The following is a 21,530-nucleotide window of genomic DNA, read 5'->3' as shown; positions in this document are numbered from 1 at the left end:
AGTCTAAATCAACATCAAGAAAGATGAGAGTTTAAGAAATGCTGATCTATATAATGCAAGCGACATCGATTAACGGTAATGGAATATTTGTTTCAGAAGAAGCACAAAAAACTCTCGAGGAGTCTATGGCAATGGACACGGATGATAGGCAAGAATCTGATTTAGAATTATATAGATCGAGACAAGGAGGAGGTGGAGCTATCAACATGGCTAGTGCTTGTGGTACTTTGGGTAAAAGAAACACTCTGTCAAGAAAGTCCATGCACCCTCCTCCTCCTGCAATGCTAGGCAAATCACCTCCTAGACCCTCACCAGCGTCGGTCGCTTATCACAGCGATGAAGAAAGTCTCAAGGGGTACGATGAAAATCCCGATGATAGTAGTGTTACAGAAAAACCTTCTGAAATTAGTTCAACAGATTCACAGGTAAATATTTTCTTGAATAATATATAAAACGTATACAGGTTGAGCATACCACATTACCGCGGCAAATGTATTTAATTTGTACGTTTTACAGGGATCTGAAAGTGAGAATGAAAGTGTACAGTCGGATCCACATTCCTTCGTAAATCATTACGCTAATGTAAATGATTCTCTGAGACAGTCGTGGAAGCGTCAAAAACCAGTTAGAAATTATTCATCATACACCGATTCTGAACCCGAAGGTAGTGCTGTTGTCAGTTTAAACGGAGGTCAAATTATTATGAACAATATGGCGAGGTCGAGAGCCCCTTTGCCTGGCTTCTCGTCGTTCGTATAATTCATTTTTTAATGAAAAGCTTTTTATTAAGTAGATAGGGTGCCGGTTTAACATAACGACACTTTAAATCGTTATGCGACTATTAAGTTAAAATGAATTTGTGCTGAGTCAGGATTGGTTCCAGTATTTTAAAATTATTTAAGCGAATTGTTACTTTAGGAGAAAGAGTTGAAAATTACTAGACATGTAAGGAGAAACTGGTTGTTAAAATTTGGATCGTTCTCGTAGACTAGGGATAGTTCGTTAGAATTTTAATAGCTCAGCACTGAAATTGATATATACAGAGTTAAAGACTTACGTTGAAACACGTATTCATGAGTGTTTCACGCACGCTGACATTTCGTATAGTAATTTTAATGCTTCTGGCACCATCATATTGTGATATATTGAGATACATATTATTTATAATTTTAGATAAGGTCGTAATGTGTATAATGAATATTTTTACTTTTGTTAAGTAAATTTAAATCGGAACGCTGCACGGATCTCGAATAATGCAATGCTTGCATTTTTCTAAGTATAAGAAGTATACTTCTAAGCCATCTGTTGACGTGACGTATAAAAATGCAATAGAATAATGTTATTAGTTAAACAAAGAACAATATGAAAACGAAAACTGCCAGAGACAACCAGGTAGCAACTATTAAAATGAAAAAGGAAACAATATTTTAATACTAAATTAATATGAAAAGTACGATGAAATTGCAATCCTTGTTAAAAACTTTTAGAATAAATACTTATTCAACGAACGCATTGATCGTAATATCGCTTGTCAATGCAAGTTTTATAACTTGAAAGAAGAGATCTCTTTAGTATTTCTAATTCAATTTTATAAAGTATCTGTGCTGTAAGAAAGGAATTAGAAAATGTAAAAGATCAATTTAGATTTATAAAATAATTCACAATCAGGCCTATCATATCAACTTTTAATACACTAAAGATTCCTGAGTCTGATAATGTTATTGTATTAAATAAATAGTAAACATATGAATGTTTACGCAAACTGCGACTGCGTGCATTTCTAACTATTTATAAGTGACTTCTTAATACTTTAATAAATAATGTACATAAAACTTACATTAATTAAAAGTTAGCAATATATATCGGTACGACATCTGTACATTTAGTGCACAGCTTAGGTAACGTTAGGTAAAAGTTTATGCCGATTAATCATATATAACAGGTATTTATCTTATTTTTCAATAGATACTTATCAGTTGTCTCCATTATTTTATAAAATCGTCGAATGAAAAAGCAAGATTTAATACGTCTACGTTTGCATATGAGAGATATATGCAATTTGTTTAATTTTTAATAATATTAATTCATTCATTTGTAGTATATAATATCACTCTTACAGTATTGCAAAACATCATCATACACAGATTTATTCAATTTAGGACAGTTACACTTTTTACCATAAAATATTTACTCACTGTAATTATTCTTCCATAGGAAAGACAGACATTAAGCGCGAGAAACATTTCAGACTGATACTGATACTGATGTATATATGAAATGTTTTTCTTTGTTTAGTACCAATTTTATAATAAAAGGCCATAGAAACGATACAAACTAAATGTTTCAAGTTTGTAGAAAACTGAATAAATTGGGAAAAATATTCTGTGACAATATGCGCTGAAATTAAAAAATATACACACATTGAAAATGAATGGACATGATTGAGTACTCAAAATTATGACAATTATAGTATTATCATATTTAATAAAGCAACTATTAATTATAAATGAGCGATAAAGAAAATTGGTAAATTAAACTGAAAGTTTGTATTTACAGGACAATTTTATGTAATTATGCTCGGAATATTAATTACTATCTGAAAACCGTAATTAATATGTGTCATAAACTAGATTGCAAGTTATTTGGTAAACATTTGCTTTTAAAAAGATCTGTATTCTTATATTTTATTACATGACATTATTTCTTGGTACTAAAAAACTTGTTTTCTAGTTTCCACAAATTATATAGGGTTAATTTTACTATTTACTGGTATCAGTCATCGATCAGTACCGTCCTGTGTCATAGCGGAACATTATTTTTTCTCCCCGAGATTATGAAATTGAAACATTTTTGAAACACTGCCAATAAACATTTCAGTTCAAGAATAAAAGTATTTCTACATGCATTTCTATGTATCGATAACATATTTAATCATCATATTTAATACATCAAAGTGCATTTGGAATTATAATATACCTGTACAAGAAATTTCAAATACATGTTAATCTTTTAATAAAATTTATGTAATTTTTTCGATAATGTTTTTTCGTCATTTTGGCCAATAGTTTGCTTCGAAATTTGTCAAAATTAGAAGTAAAAAGAAAGTACTCGTGCCAACAGTGATTTTGATTCAATAGATGTTTATTTATACAAAATGTTTTTCACATGCATTAAACCATTTCTTCAATTTTTGTGGACATTTTTCAGGAAATACTTGTTTAATTATACACCACACAGCAATATCTGCTATATCTGGCTTTTCTTTGTTCGACCAATTTCTATCTAACTTATCAACTATCGATGACAATACTTCTTCTTTCTTTTTTAACGATTCTTGAAATTGTATACTGTGACACAAATCTAATATCAAGTCGATCGTATTTACCACTTTTACACAGTCGGAATTTTCGTAATTGTGTGAATTTAATAACCTACTTACATATTTTAAAAAATTCGTTTCACCGGTTATGTGGTAACCATGCAGGCCACATACAAGTTCAAGATCTTCAACTGAAAATAAAATTAATCATAAGTCTGTATTCCTTACTATTTAAAATATTTTTACAAATACGAATATACATTACCATCTTTCCAGATCAATGATAAGTTTACAACATAGTTTTTAGGAGAATTGTTAGTTTCTTGATGGACTGTGGGCACTTCTCCAATAATACTCGAATGAACATAAGTTTGTACTTTAATATCAGTATCCTTCCACACCTTTTGCAATGCTGATATAAAATAAGGTGGCCTTTTTGGATTCACATTGGTAATAAGATTTATACTAACTGGCTCCTGTAAAAAATCAATTTATTGTTGTGCTAACTTTTTTTCAGAGTTCTGTTTGCAAAATTATTTAATATTGTAGTAAGTCTTCAACTTAAATAATTCATTTGTTCTAGACCATCTTACATAAGTTGAATTGTATAAATATGGATATTCCGTAGAGTGAAAAATGATTGAATAATTTATGTATAAAATAATTTCTGCTTAAAATATATAAGGACATAAGTAGGAATGCATTGTATATGATGTTAACATTACCTGATATTCAGGACATTTATCAGTTGTAACAGCCTGATTTGTTTGCTTCAGTAAATTAGACAACATTGATACTTGTTTCTTGAGTTCAGCAAGTTGAGCTAATATTTTCTCTTGTCTCATTTCCAACGCATTATATTCCGGTAATGGACTCTGAAATAAAATATTTCTTTTAACGTATTCAAAACATTTATACAAGAAATTAAAATCATTCTGTTACCGAATAGAATTTAAGAAGAAGACTTAAGACATTGCAAATAATCTAATATAAATTATCTCATTCAATAATAAAAACATTTTAATGCAAGACTTATTTAAACTACTTTGAGCCATTTACAAACACTATACGATTCCACACTATACATTTCAAAATGTTTCACTGTTCATGCTACTGTATTTTCTCCAATAAATTTCCATAAAAATTAGAAAATGTTAATAGCATTCTGAAAAGGAAAAGATATTATGAATTCTACATGACAAAAACTTTCTAAAAAAAAAAAAAAGATGGTCATAAATTATAGATTTGACAGTTGACCAGTTACATTGTTGATTAATGCTAATAAACAGCTACAAAGTATATACATCTTTTCACTGGGTTAGGTTTTATGTGTGTTTGGTTATACAACTGTACTTTGTGGCTTTCAGTGCAGTTCTAATTTAGTAAGCTTGCCCTTCTTCTATAATAATTATTGGTGCGTTCACGCTTATCCTTTAAGCAAGCTAAATTTTTCGCGTATCGTGGCCGCGTAGTGTCCTGTTAGACGAAAAATTGGAGGGGCAAGCATCGATCAAGCCTGTAGAACCATATTCCCGGTCGATCGTGATTAGTGCTTGTGGAAATTTTGGGAGGAGTCATGCACAACAAGCTCGAGACAGAAGAAAGAGTCGTAGCTACCATGCACGATAAACGCGTAAGTAAACCGTTCTATCTAGTTAACTAGCGATACGCGTTTTTCACGTCGGCGGGATAACAGAAATGATGAAAACCTTCAAAAAGCTGATAACCTGCTCAGTGATATCAGGCACAGTCTCGTCCACGGCTTCCGTATGGTCGTCTCTTGATCGTTCCTCGTGAATATTTCGCATTTCGTACATCACTTTTGTGCGATGCAACATTCGTGGCAAAGAAACGATCGGTTTCAAAGCGTACATTGTCATTTCGTTTAGCATTTCGTTCGTTCTTCCAATATTAATTCGTTAAAAAAAAATCCAATAATTCGAGTTCACATTCGATCATCGCGCACTCGTTCGTCTTTCGTATTTCTCGATTTTCGCTAGACAGCCATTTTTCTTTCGCCCCCCCCCCCCTTCCTCCCTCTTGGGAACCCTGTCGTGCTGTCATGCCGGCGCTACTGGCTTCCCGACCACTGACCACCGACATCCGTTTCAAAGATGGCGCCGCGAATTTTCGCTGAATTACACCATGGGAAATGTTTCTGTTGCTTTTAACCCGAAATATTCGTGCCACTGTTTACGCACAATAGTGTACGAAATTGTATTTGCATAGTTATCAAAATAGTCGAATAAAGAGAGAATTGTCCGCTTATTTATATAGGGAATAATCGAGTGAATACAACAATTAAAATGTCTGTAAAATTGGTTCCATGATTTATATTGTGTTTATGAATTATGCGTTTAGGTTCTTTGTCCATAATTACAATATTTCAATCTATTTTCGACAAGTACACCTCTTAATTCGTTCAATTATGATTATATAGGTACTATTCATATGATTCTCCAATTGGCAACACCTGCTATGTAATATTTTTCTTATTACTAAATGCATTAGGAAACACACAGTTTTTATGAAATTTAAATTTAACCCTTTGATATACATTTGCTTTGAAAAATTTATAAAGAGAAAAGCATCGTTAATTGTAAGAATTGTAATATAAGAGTAGAGGGTATAGAATCTCTGTTCAAACTTTACAGAATTTTAGTATCAATCCGTAAAGATGTCGCGTTTGTCGCTTGTACACTTAATTAATAGGAATTTATTATTAGAAAATTACACGATATAAGTATCGAAAAATTTTATTTCATATTAATTATGATCATTTTTAATTGATACAATGGTACATGTTAAAAAAATATGTACCGACGTAACGACATACGACAAATTGGAATTAAGGTGGTGTCCTCTGTCGAAGCTTCTCTCAAACTAAGGTTAGATTTCTCTCTTGCGGATAACACGAATTCGTTCAATAGGATACGTGAGCTAATTACAGGATTTGTTCGTGATAAAAAGCACGGTGGATTAAAATACAAATACTTGTGTGGAAAACGAAAATAGTACACGAGGAAAAGACGAAAGGTTTCTATCGGAAGTGCGGTTAGAATTGGGTTTTTTCAACCGCGCATGTCGCCACCTATTGTTGATCTGACAGGATCTTGTGTAGTTACGGTGAAAGCGATTGGATCTTCCGTACGTTTCGTGAGAAATTGAAAAACGATTAAACGGTTTCTAAATTGCATGAATCCCACTGAAATTCGGTCAACAGGGACGTGGTCGAGCTGTAGATCGCCGAAAACGGGGGAAAAGAAAATTTTGTCGAAGAATTCGTCTACTTTTCGAGTAGATGCGTTCGAGGCCAGACATGGCGGCGATTCGATGAGCCAATTGGAGCAGCGCTCTCTTAGAGGATCAGATATTGTAAATTCCCCTTACATTCGCGTCAGTGAATGATTTTCTGCAACCAGTTTCGTCGTTATTGATAGGAAAACGGGTTTTTATTGTTACGGGAGGGTGATCGTCGTTCGTTGACCAAAAAGTAGAAGCCACGCAAGATCGTATCGAAACTTTAATCATGAAAGAATTGTGTTTGGTCACGTGACCGTAGCCGAAAAATGGCGCAAAGATCAGAGTACAAACATGGGTTCCATTTCATTGCTACGGTGTCATTTGTATTTGTTTACAAGCGCGCGTTTTCACAAACCACGTGTTAAGTAAGTGCCATTTCGTTGACAGTGGGTGACAGACAATGACGGGAAGAGGGTCGAAGAGACGGGGCCGACCCCCAAAGTCGGTGGTCCTGGAAAGGCCGAAAAAGTTTCAGTATCATCTTATGAAGAAGCCAAAATATTTGCAAAACAAGGGTTCGGAAACGCCAAATTCACAGCCGAGTACGCCAACGCCATCGAGGCCATCGTCACCAGTTGAAAGTGAAGAGAGCAGACGAAGTACGCGGACTCGTAAATCCCGAGGACCCAGGGAAAGACATTCTCGTAAAGGTGGCCATTCAAGTTCTGGTGTATACCATCGCCGAGGTTACAATCCAAATGTCGACTACAACGACTCTGAATATCATTATGGCTCGGATTTTGGTGATGAGTCAAGTGACAAAAGCGATGGTGAAGAGGATCCTCTACAAAGTGATGTAGATTCCTCTGAAAGTATAGAAGAACCTGATCCCTCCAGTGACAGTGACTTCTCCCTCTCCAGTTATAGCACTACCAGTGGTACACCCCGCAAGACACTGCTTAGCCAGCAGAGACCGCCAAGTCCTGAACCGTTATGGCTTCAAAACAGGGAACTGCCGTCACTGATCTTACCTAAATCTTCTGACGACCTATTAGTCCCTAAGGAATTTGTTATGCCATCTTTATCTATATACGAAGTACTGAGACACTTCCGCACTTTGGTGCGTCTTTCGGCCTTCAGATTTGAAGATTTTTGTGCTGCTCTTGTGTGCGAGGATCAAACTAATTTATTGGCTGAAATACATATTATGCTTATCAAAGCTCTACTTAGAGAAGAAGATTCTCAGCAGACACACTTTGGTCCTCTTGATCAAAAAGACTCTGTGAATGTTAGTTTATATTTTGTGGATTCTATGTCTTGGCCAGAAGTGCTACGCTCTTATGTAGAAAGCGACAAGTGCTTTGATGAAAATATTTTACACATTTTGTCAACCTGTGAATATCCTTTTACTTCTATTGAAGACAGAATCAAGGTGTTGCAATTTTTGACTGATCAATTTCTCATTACAAATCCAGTAAGAGAAGATCTGTTGCACGAAGGTATGTTAAATGGTGTTCCATATTGTTTTGTTTATTGTACATGTTTGTCCTAACAATTATCTGTTACAGAAATATAAAAACTATTTCTAAATCGGCAGGAAAAATTTATGTGTCCGTGCTGAAATTATTTATTTTTTTACCCGCACAAATATATAAATTTTAAAACATTTTAAATATAATGCTAAAACTAGTAATTCGAATATTTAACAAAGTGAAAATATATTTGAAGAGATAATATTTCATTTCTATACAAGTTTATTAATTTTTATTTGTAATTTCACTAATATTGAAATACTTTTCTTGCTTTCTATATTTGGAAAAAAAACAAAATTATTTTGAATAGTAAAAATAATTTTTGTTTCGTTTTGTTATTTGTAAATCTGTGTACATATATTGTAAATATCTTTTCTTAGGGAATATGCATTACGACGACCATTGCAGAGTTTGTCATCGTTTGGGGGATTTATTATGTTGTGAAACTTGTCCAGCTGTATTTCACCTAGAGTGTGTTGAACCTCCATTAGTCGATGTTCCCACTGAAGACTGGCAGTGTAGTACATGTAAAGCTCATAAAGTGACAGGAGTTGCAGATTGTATACCTGATGTTGAAAAAAATGGTTCATTATGTCGTCAGGAACATTTAGGATTTGACAGACACGGTAGAAAATACTGGTTTCTTGGAAGAAGAGTTTTTGTGTAAGATACTGATTGTATAACTGTTTTGTGTAATTAAAAAATATCATTAAAATATTCATTGTTTTAATTTAATACAATATTATTATGTACATTATAGTGAAAGTGAAGATGGTGAAGTTTGGTATTACAGTACACCTTTACAGTTAGAAGAAGTAATGCTTTGCTTTGACCGTAATGAAATGGAAGTTGCACTTTATAGAGAATTATCAGATTATAAAGATGAAATTGTACGACAAATGGAACTTACAGAATCAATTACTAATCAATACAAGGGTAACAAAAAATCATACCTAGAAGTGGAAAACAGTAAGTTCTGTTATATTCTGCAGAACATACTTTATATGCGCTTTTAAAATATGATACTTAATGACTTTACCTAATATTTTATAATTTAGGTCTTATACAAAGATTACAAAAAGAACGTCAAGAAAAACAAGAGAAGGAAGAAGAGGAGAGGAAGGAGAAACAGAGACAAGAAGCTGAAGAAATGGTACGCAGAATACACGAAGGTACAGACTCGCTCGAAGAACGATTAGCAGCTGTTACAGAACAGCAAGAAGTAAAACCATCTGAAGAATTGTCTACAAGGGAAAATGTCCCAGATATGGTTGCAGAAAATGTAGAGGTTGATGGCGTAGACACTGATTTATCCGTAGACGTAGCGAGTAAAGGTGTTAAAGCTAATACATCCACTTCGTCGTCTGAAGAAATCGATGAAGAAGCATTAGAAGGAGAAGAGGGTGTATCAAAAATTGGTAAAGATGGTAAGTTATATAATTATAAGTTTTTGCTAGAAATATTGACTATTTTATTAATCAATAACGTATTACAGGGAAGAAACATACAATTGTAACAAGATCAAAAACGGGATCGCTGCAGCCCAGAACATTCAATATGGATGATTTAAAAAGGCGAAGTACTGCACAATTATCAAAGGAAGAATTAGAAAAGTTAGATAAAAGTTTAAAAGAGGAAGGGGACGGTACTAGATTAACAAGACAGAAAGCCCATCAAATAGCTTCTGGTACACATCTTTTTAAATTGGGAATGGATAACACTTTTAAATCATACGTGAATCAATACAGCACCAATCCCATTGCTCTGAACAAGGCTCAGCGTAACGAAGAACGCGACAAAAAGAGACATTTGTCGCATAAATTTTCACTCACGCAGGCTTCCGAATTTAAATGGGTGGGAAGTTTGACAGGAACTCGTGCTCTTCTGGTGAGCACACTGCGTCAGACAATTCTTCAACTGGAAAGTAATATTCAAGCACCATTTATGCATACCAATTGGCCTCTACTTCGCAAACCTTGGACCACAGCAGTGGGTGCTTGCGTAAATCCCAGAGATTTTGCGCGTGCCCTTATTGTATTACAAGCATGCATCAAATCAGTAGTGTTTGCCAGTGTATGGCATGATCAACTCGGACACGTGAAATTACAAAGAGTAACGGCTCTCGAACGGGAAGAAAAAAAGCGTCAAGATAAGAAAGATAAAAAGGAAAGGGAAGACGAAGAAGAGCGTAATCGTTTATTTAATTTTGTCAAATATACGTTAGGCTTGAAACATCAAGTCTGGAAACAAAAAGGAGAAGAATACCGTGTACATGGTCAAGGTGGTTGGCTATGGGTTTCTGCTAGCCGCCGTTATAAATTATCCGACATGTCAAAATTAGGCCTTCGAGTCGGTCCTCAGAAGATTATGGTGCAAATTAAAGATCAGGAGGGGCTAAAGATCTTGGCTTTAGATCCTCCTACTTATGATTTCTTAATAAAGGAATACTGTCCGTCTAAAAAGGAAGAGAATAATGTAGAAGTGAAAATAAAACAAGAAATCAAAGAGGAAGAATCGTCTAAAGATGGTACTGATACTTCGGTAAAGCAAGAATGTAAAACAGAAAATATAAAAACTGAACCAGTAGAAGATAAAAATAATGCAGAAACGGCTACAAAACTAGAAACGACAACAAAAACGGAATCGCAGACGATTAAGCAAGAAACGAAGATGAATTTATCATGTATGTATCACATCAGTAAATTTTAACTGTGTACATAAATTTTTCATTATCAACCTTTTTTTCTTTTTTTTTTTAGTTTTAGCTGGCATGAAAATCGAGAAAGTTTTTACACCAATCAAAGAATTCGAAGAAATTGATATTACTAAAGCACTAACGACCAATGGGAGACTTCATTATCCGAAAATTGCTAAAAAGATTAGAATTGATGATTTTCTTGCACGTAGAACACATTTAAAACTTTTGGAAGAAAGAAGATTATTGCAGTCTGTGAGTAAACATTTACAATAAGAACAAATCGATAATAAAATTGTTGAAGTATTATTGATATATTTTGTATAGAATTAACATATGATCATATTTTAGGAGAAATCAAAAGAGCTACAGAATCAATTAACAAATCAAAAAGCTGATGGAGATTCCGAAGTTGACATAGAAAATAACGAAGAAAGCGATACAGACGGCGGAGATAATTCCTTGCAAAGTATTCTTACTGGAAAACAACCAACCAAAACTATATCTTCATCGGCTAGAGAAATGCTGGCAGTGATAGGGAAGCGTATTCAGCACGTCAAAGCTCAATATGCAAATATGAGACTGAATAAAAATGGTAGTTGTTATTCACGATATTGTAATATGACAACACCCCCAGGAAAGGTTGCTACCACAACGCAGAGTTTAACATCTACATGTTACTCACCTATGTGTCTCCAGAAAGCCAGATTAAAACGTGATCTCATCACATTATTAAAAAAAGCCAATGCTTTGAATAACAATCAATCGCCGTCGAGTTTAGCGGCCGCGTCTGCAAATTTATCACAGAGTGAATCAAAAATTGAAGGGAGCGAAGAGGCTAAAGATGCGATTAAAAAAGATTTAGAATCCGCGGTGGCTTTGGCAACGCATTGCACCGAAGAAACACCAGCCACTAATGTAATAAGAGAAGGAACTACGCCTCCTCTAAAAAAAATAAAACTTGAATCTAATGTGGTAAGTTCTATGCATTTAATAACAAATAAGTTTCAATTGGATATAGGCTTTATCTTTCATGAAATTTAAAATGTTTTACTCGTTTGTAGAATGACATAAAGTCCGAGCCTGGTGTAGTAACGACTACAACGAATAACGTAATTACCACTACAACGGTAACTACAACACAGACTATAAAAACAGTCGATGGTGTTGTGAAAACTATGCAAGAAAATACGACTTCCAAAAATTCAGTTACATTTTCATCCGAGACTAAGATGAGGTAATCAATTTAAATCAGAATTGAACATTAATCTACCAATTTTTCTTAACTAATCAATGGATTATATTTTTGGTAATGCCAACAGCACTGGACAAAAGACAATAATCGTTAATCGGAGAGGAAGAACCGTGCAAAGAAGCACGGTGGCTAAAGAATTGAACGCAGATGGTACAGAAAGAGTGTACACTGCTGTTTCAACCGAAGGGAAAGTCTATTTGAAAAAAGTTGCAATTTCTTTGGCGGATCGAAAAAAGAAGCGTACCCCAGTTAAATATCCTCTGTGTTCTACATTTAGTACAAAAAATAAACATCGTAGTATATTGCTACTTCCGCAACACGAATTACGTAAATTGTCTAGGGTCGGTGGACGAGTACCAGTTCAAGGTTTCCATCATATGGCTAAGGTACTAATTTCGTTAAATTCGCATTAATTATAACAAAATGAAATTCGCATATTTTTTCAATTAATTCAAATTTATTTCGTTAATATCAGGCAAATTTGTCGGTGTGGCCTTATCCATGTCCCAGACCGTTATTTAAAACTTGCTGGTTATATCGAACAGTCGGGATAAAATCATTAGCCGCAGCAGCTCTTCAATTAAGAATATTATGGGGGTGTCTTCGATGGGATGATATGGCTACAAAGCCATTGTCCACGGACGGAAAACATCAGATCACAACGGATACAGAGATCATGTCATTGGAGATTCTTAAACATCGTCACGTTGGTCAGTTTTTAGATAAAACACAGTACTTACGCAGAAAAGTTGTTATACCTTTGGAACTTCCAAAACAAGTCAGAGGTAGGTGTAATAAATAAATTAGGTAAAATAATTATAACTCGACGAAGGAAACTTCTTCACTTGAAATATGATTTATACTTTACAGAAGTTACATCTATAAGAAGTGGTCTTAGAAAAAGAAAAAGACCAGAATCGCCACAAAGCACCGAACCACAAGTCACAGAAGAATGGGTCGACGAGGATAAATTGGAATTATGGGAAATTAAACAATATGGCGACAGGTTTGTTTTTACACAATTCTTAGCTATTTCATGAAATTGAGTGTATTTCTAACGTTCCTGTTTCTATTAAAATTTGTATGTCGTTTGGAGTGCTATTACATTGAGTTTTTTTCTTCGTTATTTTTTCTAATTTAACATCCAATTTCAGTAAAGTTTAATGAGAAGCGATTGTATTGAATTCCTTACACTTGCACCTTATAAAATCACTCAGATTCTGACCTATCCTCACTTAACACCATCTGATACTAACTCTCCTTTGGGTGTGTGTCCTCTCCAGGTTAGAGAAGGCTAATGCCCAGATTATTACTAGGAGTCGATCGGGTCAGCCACAGTCCATAGGTGTTGGTTCTAATCGTGGCACAGGATCGAATTCCGGTATTAACGATCAACTTGTCAGTGGCAAAGCAACGCCTGAGGAGATCAAAGAGAAGATGGAGCAGCAGTTACGCATGCAAAGAGCCGCTCACCAACAAAAGCGAGCATTAGAAACCCTCAAAAGTCCAGCTAACTCTGCTTCGCCTACTCAACTTGTTAAAGTTACCGCTAACTCTGGCCATGGTAAAACTCAAATTTAATATTTAAACTTGTTTTAAAATTAATTACAGTTGATTTGAAACTATTCGTTATTTGCTATAGACGGTACAGTTAAATTAGTATCCAAAGTTGCGATACCAGCAAACCCAAACAGTGGAACAAAATCACAATTAACATCTCTTTTGACGACTCCAACGCAAAACAAGACTTTTATTGGCACCAGGCGTATTTATATGGCAAAATGTAAATACTAAATTAAACATACTATTAAATATTATGAACTATAAAATCAATTTTAAAATCATTTATATATATTTAATATTTCATTTTAAATAGCCGCTGATGGTACAACAAAAGTTGTTTCCGGACCTACAAGCATTTTACCAAAAACGCAATTGCAAACTGGAAACCAGCAGCAGTCTCTGATTAAAGTTTCTGGTCAAGCAGGTACATTTCTATTATGTTAATCGCGTTGATTAGATTATTAAATTATAGTTTGTATTTAATTAATATATTATTTTTGTGTGTGTTTGATCAAATAGCACCTGTACAACAAATTCAGCAGAAAGTACAGATTTTAAGAGGACCGGATGGAAAATTACAAGTCCGAGGTTTAATGCCTGGTCAGCAATTGGTTCAAATGCCTGACGGAAAATTACATGTATTAAATACTGGCCAAGCAATTACAACTAGTCTTGCGCAAACTGGTGGAACGAGCTCAACTACACAAGTAAAATTTGCTAAATTATGAAAATAATTGAATAGAAAGATGCGTTTATTAATTCATGAAATTGTTCTTAAAGGTGAAAACAACTACTACAGCAGCCACAACTAAAACAGTCGCTACACCTAATACTACAGCTACTAAAACCAGTTCGACAAAAGCAGCAACGAATGCAACGCAAGTACAAACAGCACAACAATCACAAGCACAGTCCCAGCAGGCTGTGCAGACTGCGCAACGTTCAACGACAGCAACTGTGACCATTGCAACTACACCTACTCAATCAACAAAGAGTGCTATTGTGGTGGCTAACACCGGGCAAATTGTACAGGGTGCACAAGTATGTATTAGTAAATTGTGTGATTCTTTTTGTCCATTCTATATTAGACTACACTATTTTAATGCTAATATATCGTTAATCATATAGGTTCTATCATCTAGCGGTCAAGTTATCAGTGGAAATCAAATAGTAGTCACTAATGCTAACTTAGCTCAACAACTTGCAACGGGTAAAGCTCAATTGACGACAATCGGTGGCCATCAAGTGGTAATTCGTAGTACTCCGACAGGCAATCAAATCGTGCATTTAAATTCAGCAAATAGTAGCATCATAGTTAAGAATGCTGTAACGCCAACTAAACAACAAGGTTAGTTATCTTAAAAACTCTACGGAGTGAATCATATAATTTGCTCGTTCATATTAATTTTTTTAGTTCCTGCCTTGCAATCTGCTCAAACAACAACGGGAGCACAATCAACTGAAACGACTAATAATGCTACCAATGCGTCAACGAATGTAACTCCAACTACCACGACCTCAACGAATCAGACCTCGACGGCTCCAGCACCCGGAAGCGTAGAAGCATCTTTGCTAGCTGGCCAACCACCTGGTACTGTTATTAAATGCGTCACTGCTCAAGTTATACAAACTACTCAAGGACCTCGTATAGTTTTACAAGGTCTGCAAGGTGCAGACTTTACCCCACAGCAGCTTGCAATGGTCCAACAGCAAGTCAAACAACAATTGCTTAAAGGTCCGAGGCAATATTTATTGTATGCATATTTAAAATTATTTGGTGTATTTATTTCGTGCGCAATTTTTTAGCTCAAGCTACAACAGGAAAACAAGGAGTACTAGGGCCTACTAAGATTTACTTAGCTGTTCAGCCTGCGCCAAATAGTCAACAAGCGATTCAAAGCTCGCAGAGTTCTACAACGGCGAGTACACCCGCTACACCAACATCAAAACAGCAAACTACACAACAACCGGTTGTGTCACCTCCAGCAGCGACCGGTTCGTATTAATAATTTTCTACGTTTTAATTTGTACAATTCTGAGATTGTTAATTGCATTCTGATTACAATAGAACCGCAAACGGGAACAGAAAGCATTCCAGAGCTTCCGCCGACAACTACACCAAGTTCTCCTGAAAAGCCCAAAGTAGTTGTTCAGCAAGTTGGACAACACACTGTTCCTTCAGAAGAGCAGTCTCAGAAAACAAACGTGGCCAATGGCCAGCAACCTTTGCAGTCTTTAAAAGAAGGAAACGACTCATCGGCTAACAAATTTATTTTAACGCCTGATTACATCCAACAAAGTTAGTACGATCATGAATAATGCGAATACGTTTCTTTTCTTTTTGACTTTGTATGATGTCAACAACTATTCTAAACATTTTTAGCTATTAAAAATGCATTGAAACAAGAAAATCTTAACCCGGAAATAGAAGAGAAGCTGCTTCAGCTGCAACGATATCAAGAGAAACAGATGAAAGGTAGCGTCGAGAATTCGGTAGCCACTAATCAAACCCACGCAACACCGACGATCACGACCCCGCGTGTTCCATCTCGTAAAAGACCGGCGCCTTCCAACATTCCAACAACGACCACACCTACAAGTGCACAATCAACAACACACGATCAAGATACAGAATGGGCGGAAACGCCTAGAAAGAAACCCGCACCAAAGCAAGAGAATCGTGAAACTCCAAAGTAAGTTTTCGTTATAAAATAATGCGATATTTTGTGACGTCTGTGTATCTGATCATTATTTGTGTCGTGTAGAGTACAAAAAATCGCTGAACAAACGGAGAACGAATCGACGCCGAAAAATCGAGCGGCAAAGCTGAAAGACAGTCAAGAGTTACGAAGGAAGCAGCAAGTGCATTCTCGAATGCAAGTTTTGTTATTCAGACATAAAGAACTACTTAAGAAGGATATTCTTAAAAAGAGAGCATTGCTTGAAAAGGAATTACAAATAGACATTCAGGTATGCCACTTTACGTATCCAGTATAATTTTAGCATTCGTTATCGTGTACATTTCTTATTTATCTGTATTTTTAAACAACGTAAAAATTGTTCTTTTTTCTTGTTTTAATTTATATCAGATGATAACTTCAAAACAGAGTAGTTCGACACGGGAACAACAACTCTTCGGAACAATTAACACTTTAAAATATATATTTTTATGTGAAGTGAAGTGAAATACGACACATATTGATTTGCATATTATGGGCAGAATAAAGGTAAAAGATAATCGTAAAAAAAAATTAACCCTGTGTAAGTTTAAGCCATACATACTTGTATATTTATATTTCCAAAATCTGACTTTGTCTTTTTATTTATCGTGCGTCATTGAAACATTAAAACAATTGAATGAACAAAGAAAAATATTGAATACAATAATTACTAATTAATCATATACGTTTGTAAAAGAATAAAAGAAGAAAATAAGTTTAATGATCAATCCATTATATGCAAATCGAATGTGGATGAAAAACTCTAGGCAAACGATGATCCATGTAATATGGAGCGTTAATATACTTTTTTCCTGAATTATAGAAGGATCTATCGGCGGAATTGGCCTCGAGAACGAAGGCAGAAAGGCATAAACAGGACGAAGTTAAAGTGGGAAGTACAAAGCGTAAAGCAAACGCTCAAATAGCTCAACAAGTTAGTCCACCAAACAGAGGTGGAAGGCCAAAGAAATATAAGGCGCAAGGAAATAGCACCACACCACCTGGTGCTTCGACCACAGCTACTCCAAATAGAATTAAAAAAGAGAAGTTGTATTGCCTGTGCAGAACACCTTACGATGAAACGAAGTACGTATTAAATAAGCTATAACTTTAACGACGCATGTTTAACGATCACGGTTATCCTCTTGTATTAGGTTTTATGTGGGATGTGATCTCTGTAACAATTGGTTTCACGGAGATTGTGTGGGTATCACGGAAGAAATGTGTAAAACACTTTCAGAATTCGTTTGTACTGAATGCAGACATGCAAGAGACACGCAAGAGTTATATTGCCTATGTAAACAGCCTTACGACGAATCTCAGTGCGTAACATAAAAATGGCCAATGTTTATCAGTTATTCGTAGTTTTTTTATTTTTTATCGAAATTAACGTTTTCATTTCTATAGATTTTATATATGTTGCGACAAGTGTCAAGATTGGTTCCATGGCCGATGCGTAGGTATCCTTCAGTCGGAAGCAGATAATATCGATGAATATGTTTGTCCAAATTGTCAACGAAACTCTTCTGTTAATTTCGCTAATATGAAAAATCTTAATGCAAAAGATCTTGATCTCTTAAAGAAATTAATTAAACAGATACAGGTAAAGTAGTTGTGTAAAGGAATAAAGATCATGTTACTTTTAATACGGTAATATTAATATAATAAATGTTAACATTTAGGCACATAAGAGTGCTTGGCCGTTTATGGAGCCAGTGGATCCAAATGAAGCACCGGACTATTATAAAGTCATAAAGGAACCAATGGGTAAGTGTATTATTAATAAAATTATAAAACTGAAACTGTAAATTTTATTAATGTGTTGTTTTTATTAATTGTACTTCTAGATCTACAGACGATAGAGTTAAGGATAAACGACAGATCTTATAAAAAGTTAAGTGAATTCATTGGAGATATGACAAAGATATTTGACAACTGTCGTTACTATAATCCAAAAGAGTCACCCTTCTTTAAGTGTGCAGAATCCTTAGAAACTTATTTTGTTCACAAAATCAAGAGCTTGAGAGAAAAGTTTTCTGAAGGAAAGTAAGCAATAAAAAAAAAGAAAGAAGAAAACTGTAACTATAAATAGTGGAAGTGCAAAGCGTCAGCGGTTTAATTTCGTGCAGTGTAAAAGGATCGATCTGTGCCAGTACACGTAGAAAAGAGACATTCAGAGTAGCCATAAGTACGTAAGAGTAGGACATATATGTCCACTATTTATTAGAATTGTGTGAACAGTTTCATTTGCCTTCGTGAAGACGAACTTTATTTTAATTATGCTGAACAGTGAATTTTGAACCAAAACTTGCAGAATCAAACCACGTCATGCATACAATAATTTCATATTTAGTTAAAATGTAATGTGAAAACAATCTTTTTCATTTAAAGAAGAATCAAGTATTAGTAAAATTTTAATTTAACGTTTAAATTCGAGATAACGTTAATACCATATACATTGTCAAAGTAATGACGTTTATTATTTATTTATATATGAAAATAAAGCGTTTGCGCTTGTATCATTTATTGAAGAAAGATAAAATTAGAAGCGAAAAATGTGCAATTTAAAAATATTTGTTATGTTCATGCTGTTAAGAAAAACATTTCTTCCATTTCTCTTTTCAGAAGAAGTTGTGGTTCAGAATTCCTGTATAAGCATCAATATTTATGTACATTTATGAAATACATGTAATTATGCATGTCATGAAAATAATTAACAAATATATCAAATCAGTGCCACGTGAGCGTTTAGAACGATGACTTTTTAGTAACCCAATGCGAATCCGTGAAAAAATGACAAAAATGATGGAAAGTCTTTCGGAAGTTAATCACAAGCATACAGTAAAGAAAAGGAAAATGGTCCAATCGCAACATCATTAAGTTTCATCTAACAGATGAAGACTACAAATTTTCTCTCACGTAGACGTAAGAACTATTTAGCAAGCGCATAATAAATTGTACAAATTTGTTTATTGTGCTCACAAGTAACTATTATTATGTTGTTTTATCACATAAATTTTCTATCAAATTGTTTATAAGTAATACATACGATGTTAGCTTGTAAGAAGTATAGCAGGAACATCTGCTTTGTATATATCCAAGTAGAAGTGTCTATAAGGGAATAGACTGTAATAGAATTTTGGTTCTGATATGATGAGGATATATAGGGGGAAAAAGTCAGTTAAACGCAAGGAACTAATTTCGATGAAAATATTGTTTATATTTTAGCTAATAAAACTATGAGTATGTTCGGTATCTATAATCTCAATGAATATAAAGAGGCAATATTATTTCGTGGACATTTATCAAACAAATACATACACACACGTAAATACATATTCATATAAAGAAGCAATAAAATTAAAGTTGCTTCTGATGTTTCACTAATGAAATACAAGGGTGAAAGTAAATAGTAAATATTTGACTCTTGGTCGTCAAAGAACTAAAACTTTTGTGAATAAAACTACGTGTAGATTTATTCTGTGAGGGTTTAATGTATTCTCGTAAGGAAACAAAACCTGTTCTCTGATAGTGAGAACTTGGGAGAGTCGTGGCTTCGTATATGTACAATAACTGTATGTTTCACGAGTTTGAGACGCGTCTTTTTCGATCGTCAATCATTTGTTTAAGTGAATGAAAGCAGATCGCTCAAAGCAGGTTGTACATTTTCGCCAGGATAATGCTTGTACAGTATTTTTAATTCAAAGTTCACGAAACCTGGCACTGATCTGTTTTTTACCTTCGACTTTCGATTATAGTTACAGAATACATAGTTCGTTACTTTGCCCAGATTTATACACCGCATTAGCTTTACTACGAACTCGCACAGAGTGATCGATTATGCGTCTCGTTACACTTATTAGGGCACTATTTTATCTTTGTGTAATGTACTTCAAAAAAAATTTTTTTTCCAAAATATGTCGGTATATCTGTTTTATTTGTTATATGAGTTCTTTTTTTTTTTTTATTTCTGCTTGCTTAATTCTTTGCTGCGATCACTTCTGTATCTGCAATTAATGTTCATTTGATCGGCAAACAGCAAAGATTCGAGCGAACATTTTAAAAAGTATTTTATTTCGGGCGAGGATGCCCCGACGGATTTAATCTTTGAGATCGCGCATATATTTTAAATTCTTCCGCTTTGCCTCAGAACAGTTCCGACTCGTATAGACTTCTGAACAAATATTAATAAGTTATTGATTATAACAAGTATTAAGAGATATTTGCATTAAGACACTTTTACGAGCGGAATAAGTGCGCCAATCTAAAAGTAACACAACGTTTACTAGCTTTGTTTATCGTCTGAGACAGATGGAAGATATAAACTGTATCTCAAAGAATCAATCCTTTAATTTTCACGAGACGCATGTAAACTCATATAAAATCGTTAAATACTCTTGAAATTGTGAATGCGTTTAAGATAATCTTTGCCGAACTACGATCGTTCTGTCGAGGATTCTTTTCTTACGTAAGTGCGACATTCGACAATGTATTGGGGTAAAATTTCTTCTGTAAAAAATTGTAGAAACACTTTAAAACATGTAATAGATATTTAGCCGTGTAAGTTTTTGGCATGCTACTGAAGTGTAAAAACTGGGTGAAGAAATTTGCAGCCGTGTAAATTTTACGCTGCTCCATTTCACTCCCCGCTTATTAATCATGTAACAAGGTGTTTATTTCTATTAAGAAAAAAAAGCAACAAAGTGTGATTACATAACTATATTCGTCTAAATCTAATATTACTAGTTTATAATAAATATATTTGTACTAATTTTAATCATAAACTTTGTTGTTTTTATTGCACTATAAATATAAGTTAGAGGAGAGCATAGTATGTTAATTTACCTTTTTTAATTTGTAATTGCTTACAAAATAATAAACTGCTGTATGACAGTGGCTTCATGAGACTTTAAAAAAAGTATATTAATACCGTTCAGTAGTTTGTTTTTAATTTAATTTTACATACAAAAAACAATATCTGTATAAATTAATAGTTATAAATAATTTCGAATTGTTTAAATGCATACTACCTTTCCTTTTTATTATTTCTTAAATACATGTAAACTTAATTAGTACTTTGAAGTTCAAACAATAGTAAAATCTACATTAACGTTCTTCTGTCACAGTTTAAAACAAAAGTAAGAATATGTCATTCGTATAAATTACATAACACAACTTCTATTATCAATTTTTAAACTTTCTT

At 34.2% G+C, this 21,530-nt stretch overlaps 3 protein-coding genes across 7 annotated transcripts in view; 2 read left to right on the top strand and 1 right to left on the bottom strand.

The window, feature by feature from the left end:
- Positions 1-1,448, top strand: part of LOC122398544 (protein sidekick) — a 38,365-nt gene extending 36,917 nt beyond the window's left edge. Inside the window, exons 27-28 of the mRNA XM_043398527.1 lie at positions 97-425; positions 517-1,448. Of these exons, the coding sequence (XP_043254462.1) occupies positions 97-425; positions 517-759 (572 nt within the window). The 3' untranslated portion in view covers positions 760-1,448. The remainder of the gene's footprint in view (positions 1-96; positions 426-516) is intronic.
- A 1,142-nt stretch (positions 1,449-2,590) lies between these two features.
- LOC122398114 (probable aminoacyl tRNA synthase complex-interacting multifunctional protein 2) lies at positions 2,591-5,368 on the bottom strand. 2 transcript variants are annotated; one of them, XM_043397720.1, is made up of 4 exons: positions 5,029-5,368; positions 4,045-4,194; positions 3,585-3,795; positions 2,591-3,510 (listed from the first exon to the last, which is right to left on the bottom strand). In XM_043397720.1, the coding sequence occupies exons 1-4, from the start codon at positions 5,209-5,211 to the stop codon at positions 3,146-3,148; spliced, it is 909 nt and encodes a 302-aa protein (XP_043253655.1). In that variant the 5' UTR covers positions 5,212-5,368; the 3' UTR covers positions 2,591-3,145. The 2 variants fall into 2 exon arrangements, with proteins under 2 accessions (XP_043253655.1, XP_043253656.1); XM_043397721.1 differs by having other exon boundaries at positions 2,597-3,510; positions 5,047-5,365.
- LOC122398113 (nucleosome-remodeling factor subunit NURF301) lies at positions 4,680-21,148 on the top strand. Of its 4 annotated transcripts, XM_043397717.1 has the most exons (28): positions 4,680-4,952; positions 7,010-8,061; positions 8,475-8,757; positions 8,855-9,063; positions 9,153-9,521; positions 9,590-10,777; positions 10,854-11,044; positions 11,141-11,764; positions 11,854-12,026; positions 12,112-12,430; positions 12,520-12,829; positions 12,915-13,050; positions 13,328-13,608; positions 13,687-13,827; positions 13,921-14,031; positions 14,127-14,314; positions 14,388-14,648; positions 14,736-14,955; positions 15,022-15,342; positions 15,414-15,602; positions 15,676-15,906; positions 15,991-16,300; positions 16,373-16,577; positions 17,151-17,413; positions 17,482-17,649; positions 17,735-17,930; positions 18,010-18,094; positions 18,175-21,148. In XM_043397717.1, exons 2-28 carry the CDS (start codon positions 7,023-7,025, stop codon positions 18,375-18,377), a joined length of 8,214 nt encoding a protein of 2,737 aa, XP_043253652.1. In that variant the 5' UTR covers positions 4,680-4,952; positions 7,010-7,022; the 3' UTR covers positions 18,378-21,148. The 4 variants fall into 4 exon arrangements, with proteins under 4 accessions (XP_043253652.1, XP_043253654.1, XP_043253653.1 ...); XM_043397719.1 differs by lacking the exon at positions 4,680-4,952 and having other exon boundaries at positions 6,631-8,061; positions 13,361-13,608; XM_043397718.1 differs by lacking the exon at positions 4,680-4,952 and having other exon boundaries at positions 6,631-8,061; positions 15,694-15,906.
- The last annotated feature ends 382 nt before the right edge of the window (positions 21,149-21,530 follow it).

Source organism: Colletes gigas, unplaced genomic scaffold, assembly GCF_013123115.1.
Source record: "Colletes gigas isolate AHSC1104 unplaced genomic scaffold, ASM1312311v1 Colletes_gigas_Sc00011, whole genome shotgun sequence".
Taxonomy (NCBI): domain Eukaryota; kingdom Metazoa; phylum Arthropoda; class Insecta; order Hymenoptera; family Colletidae; genus Colletes; species Colletes gigas.
This window is presented reverse-complemented; position numbering and strand designations above follow the sequence as displayed.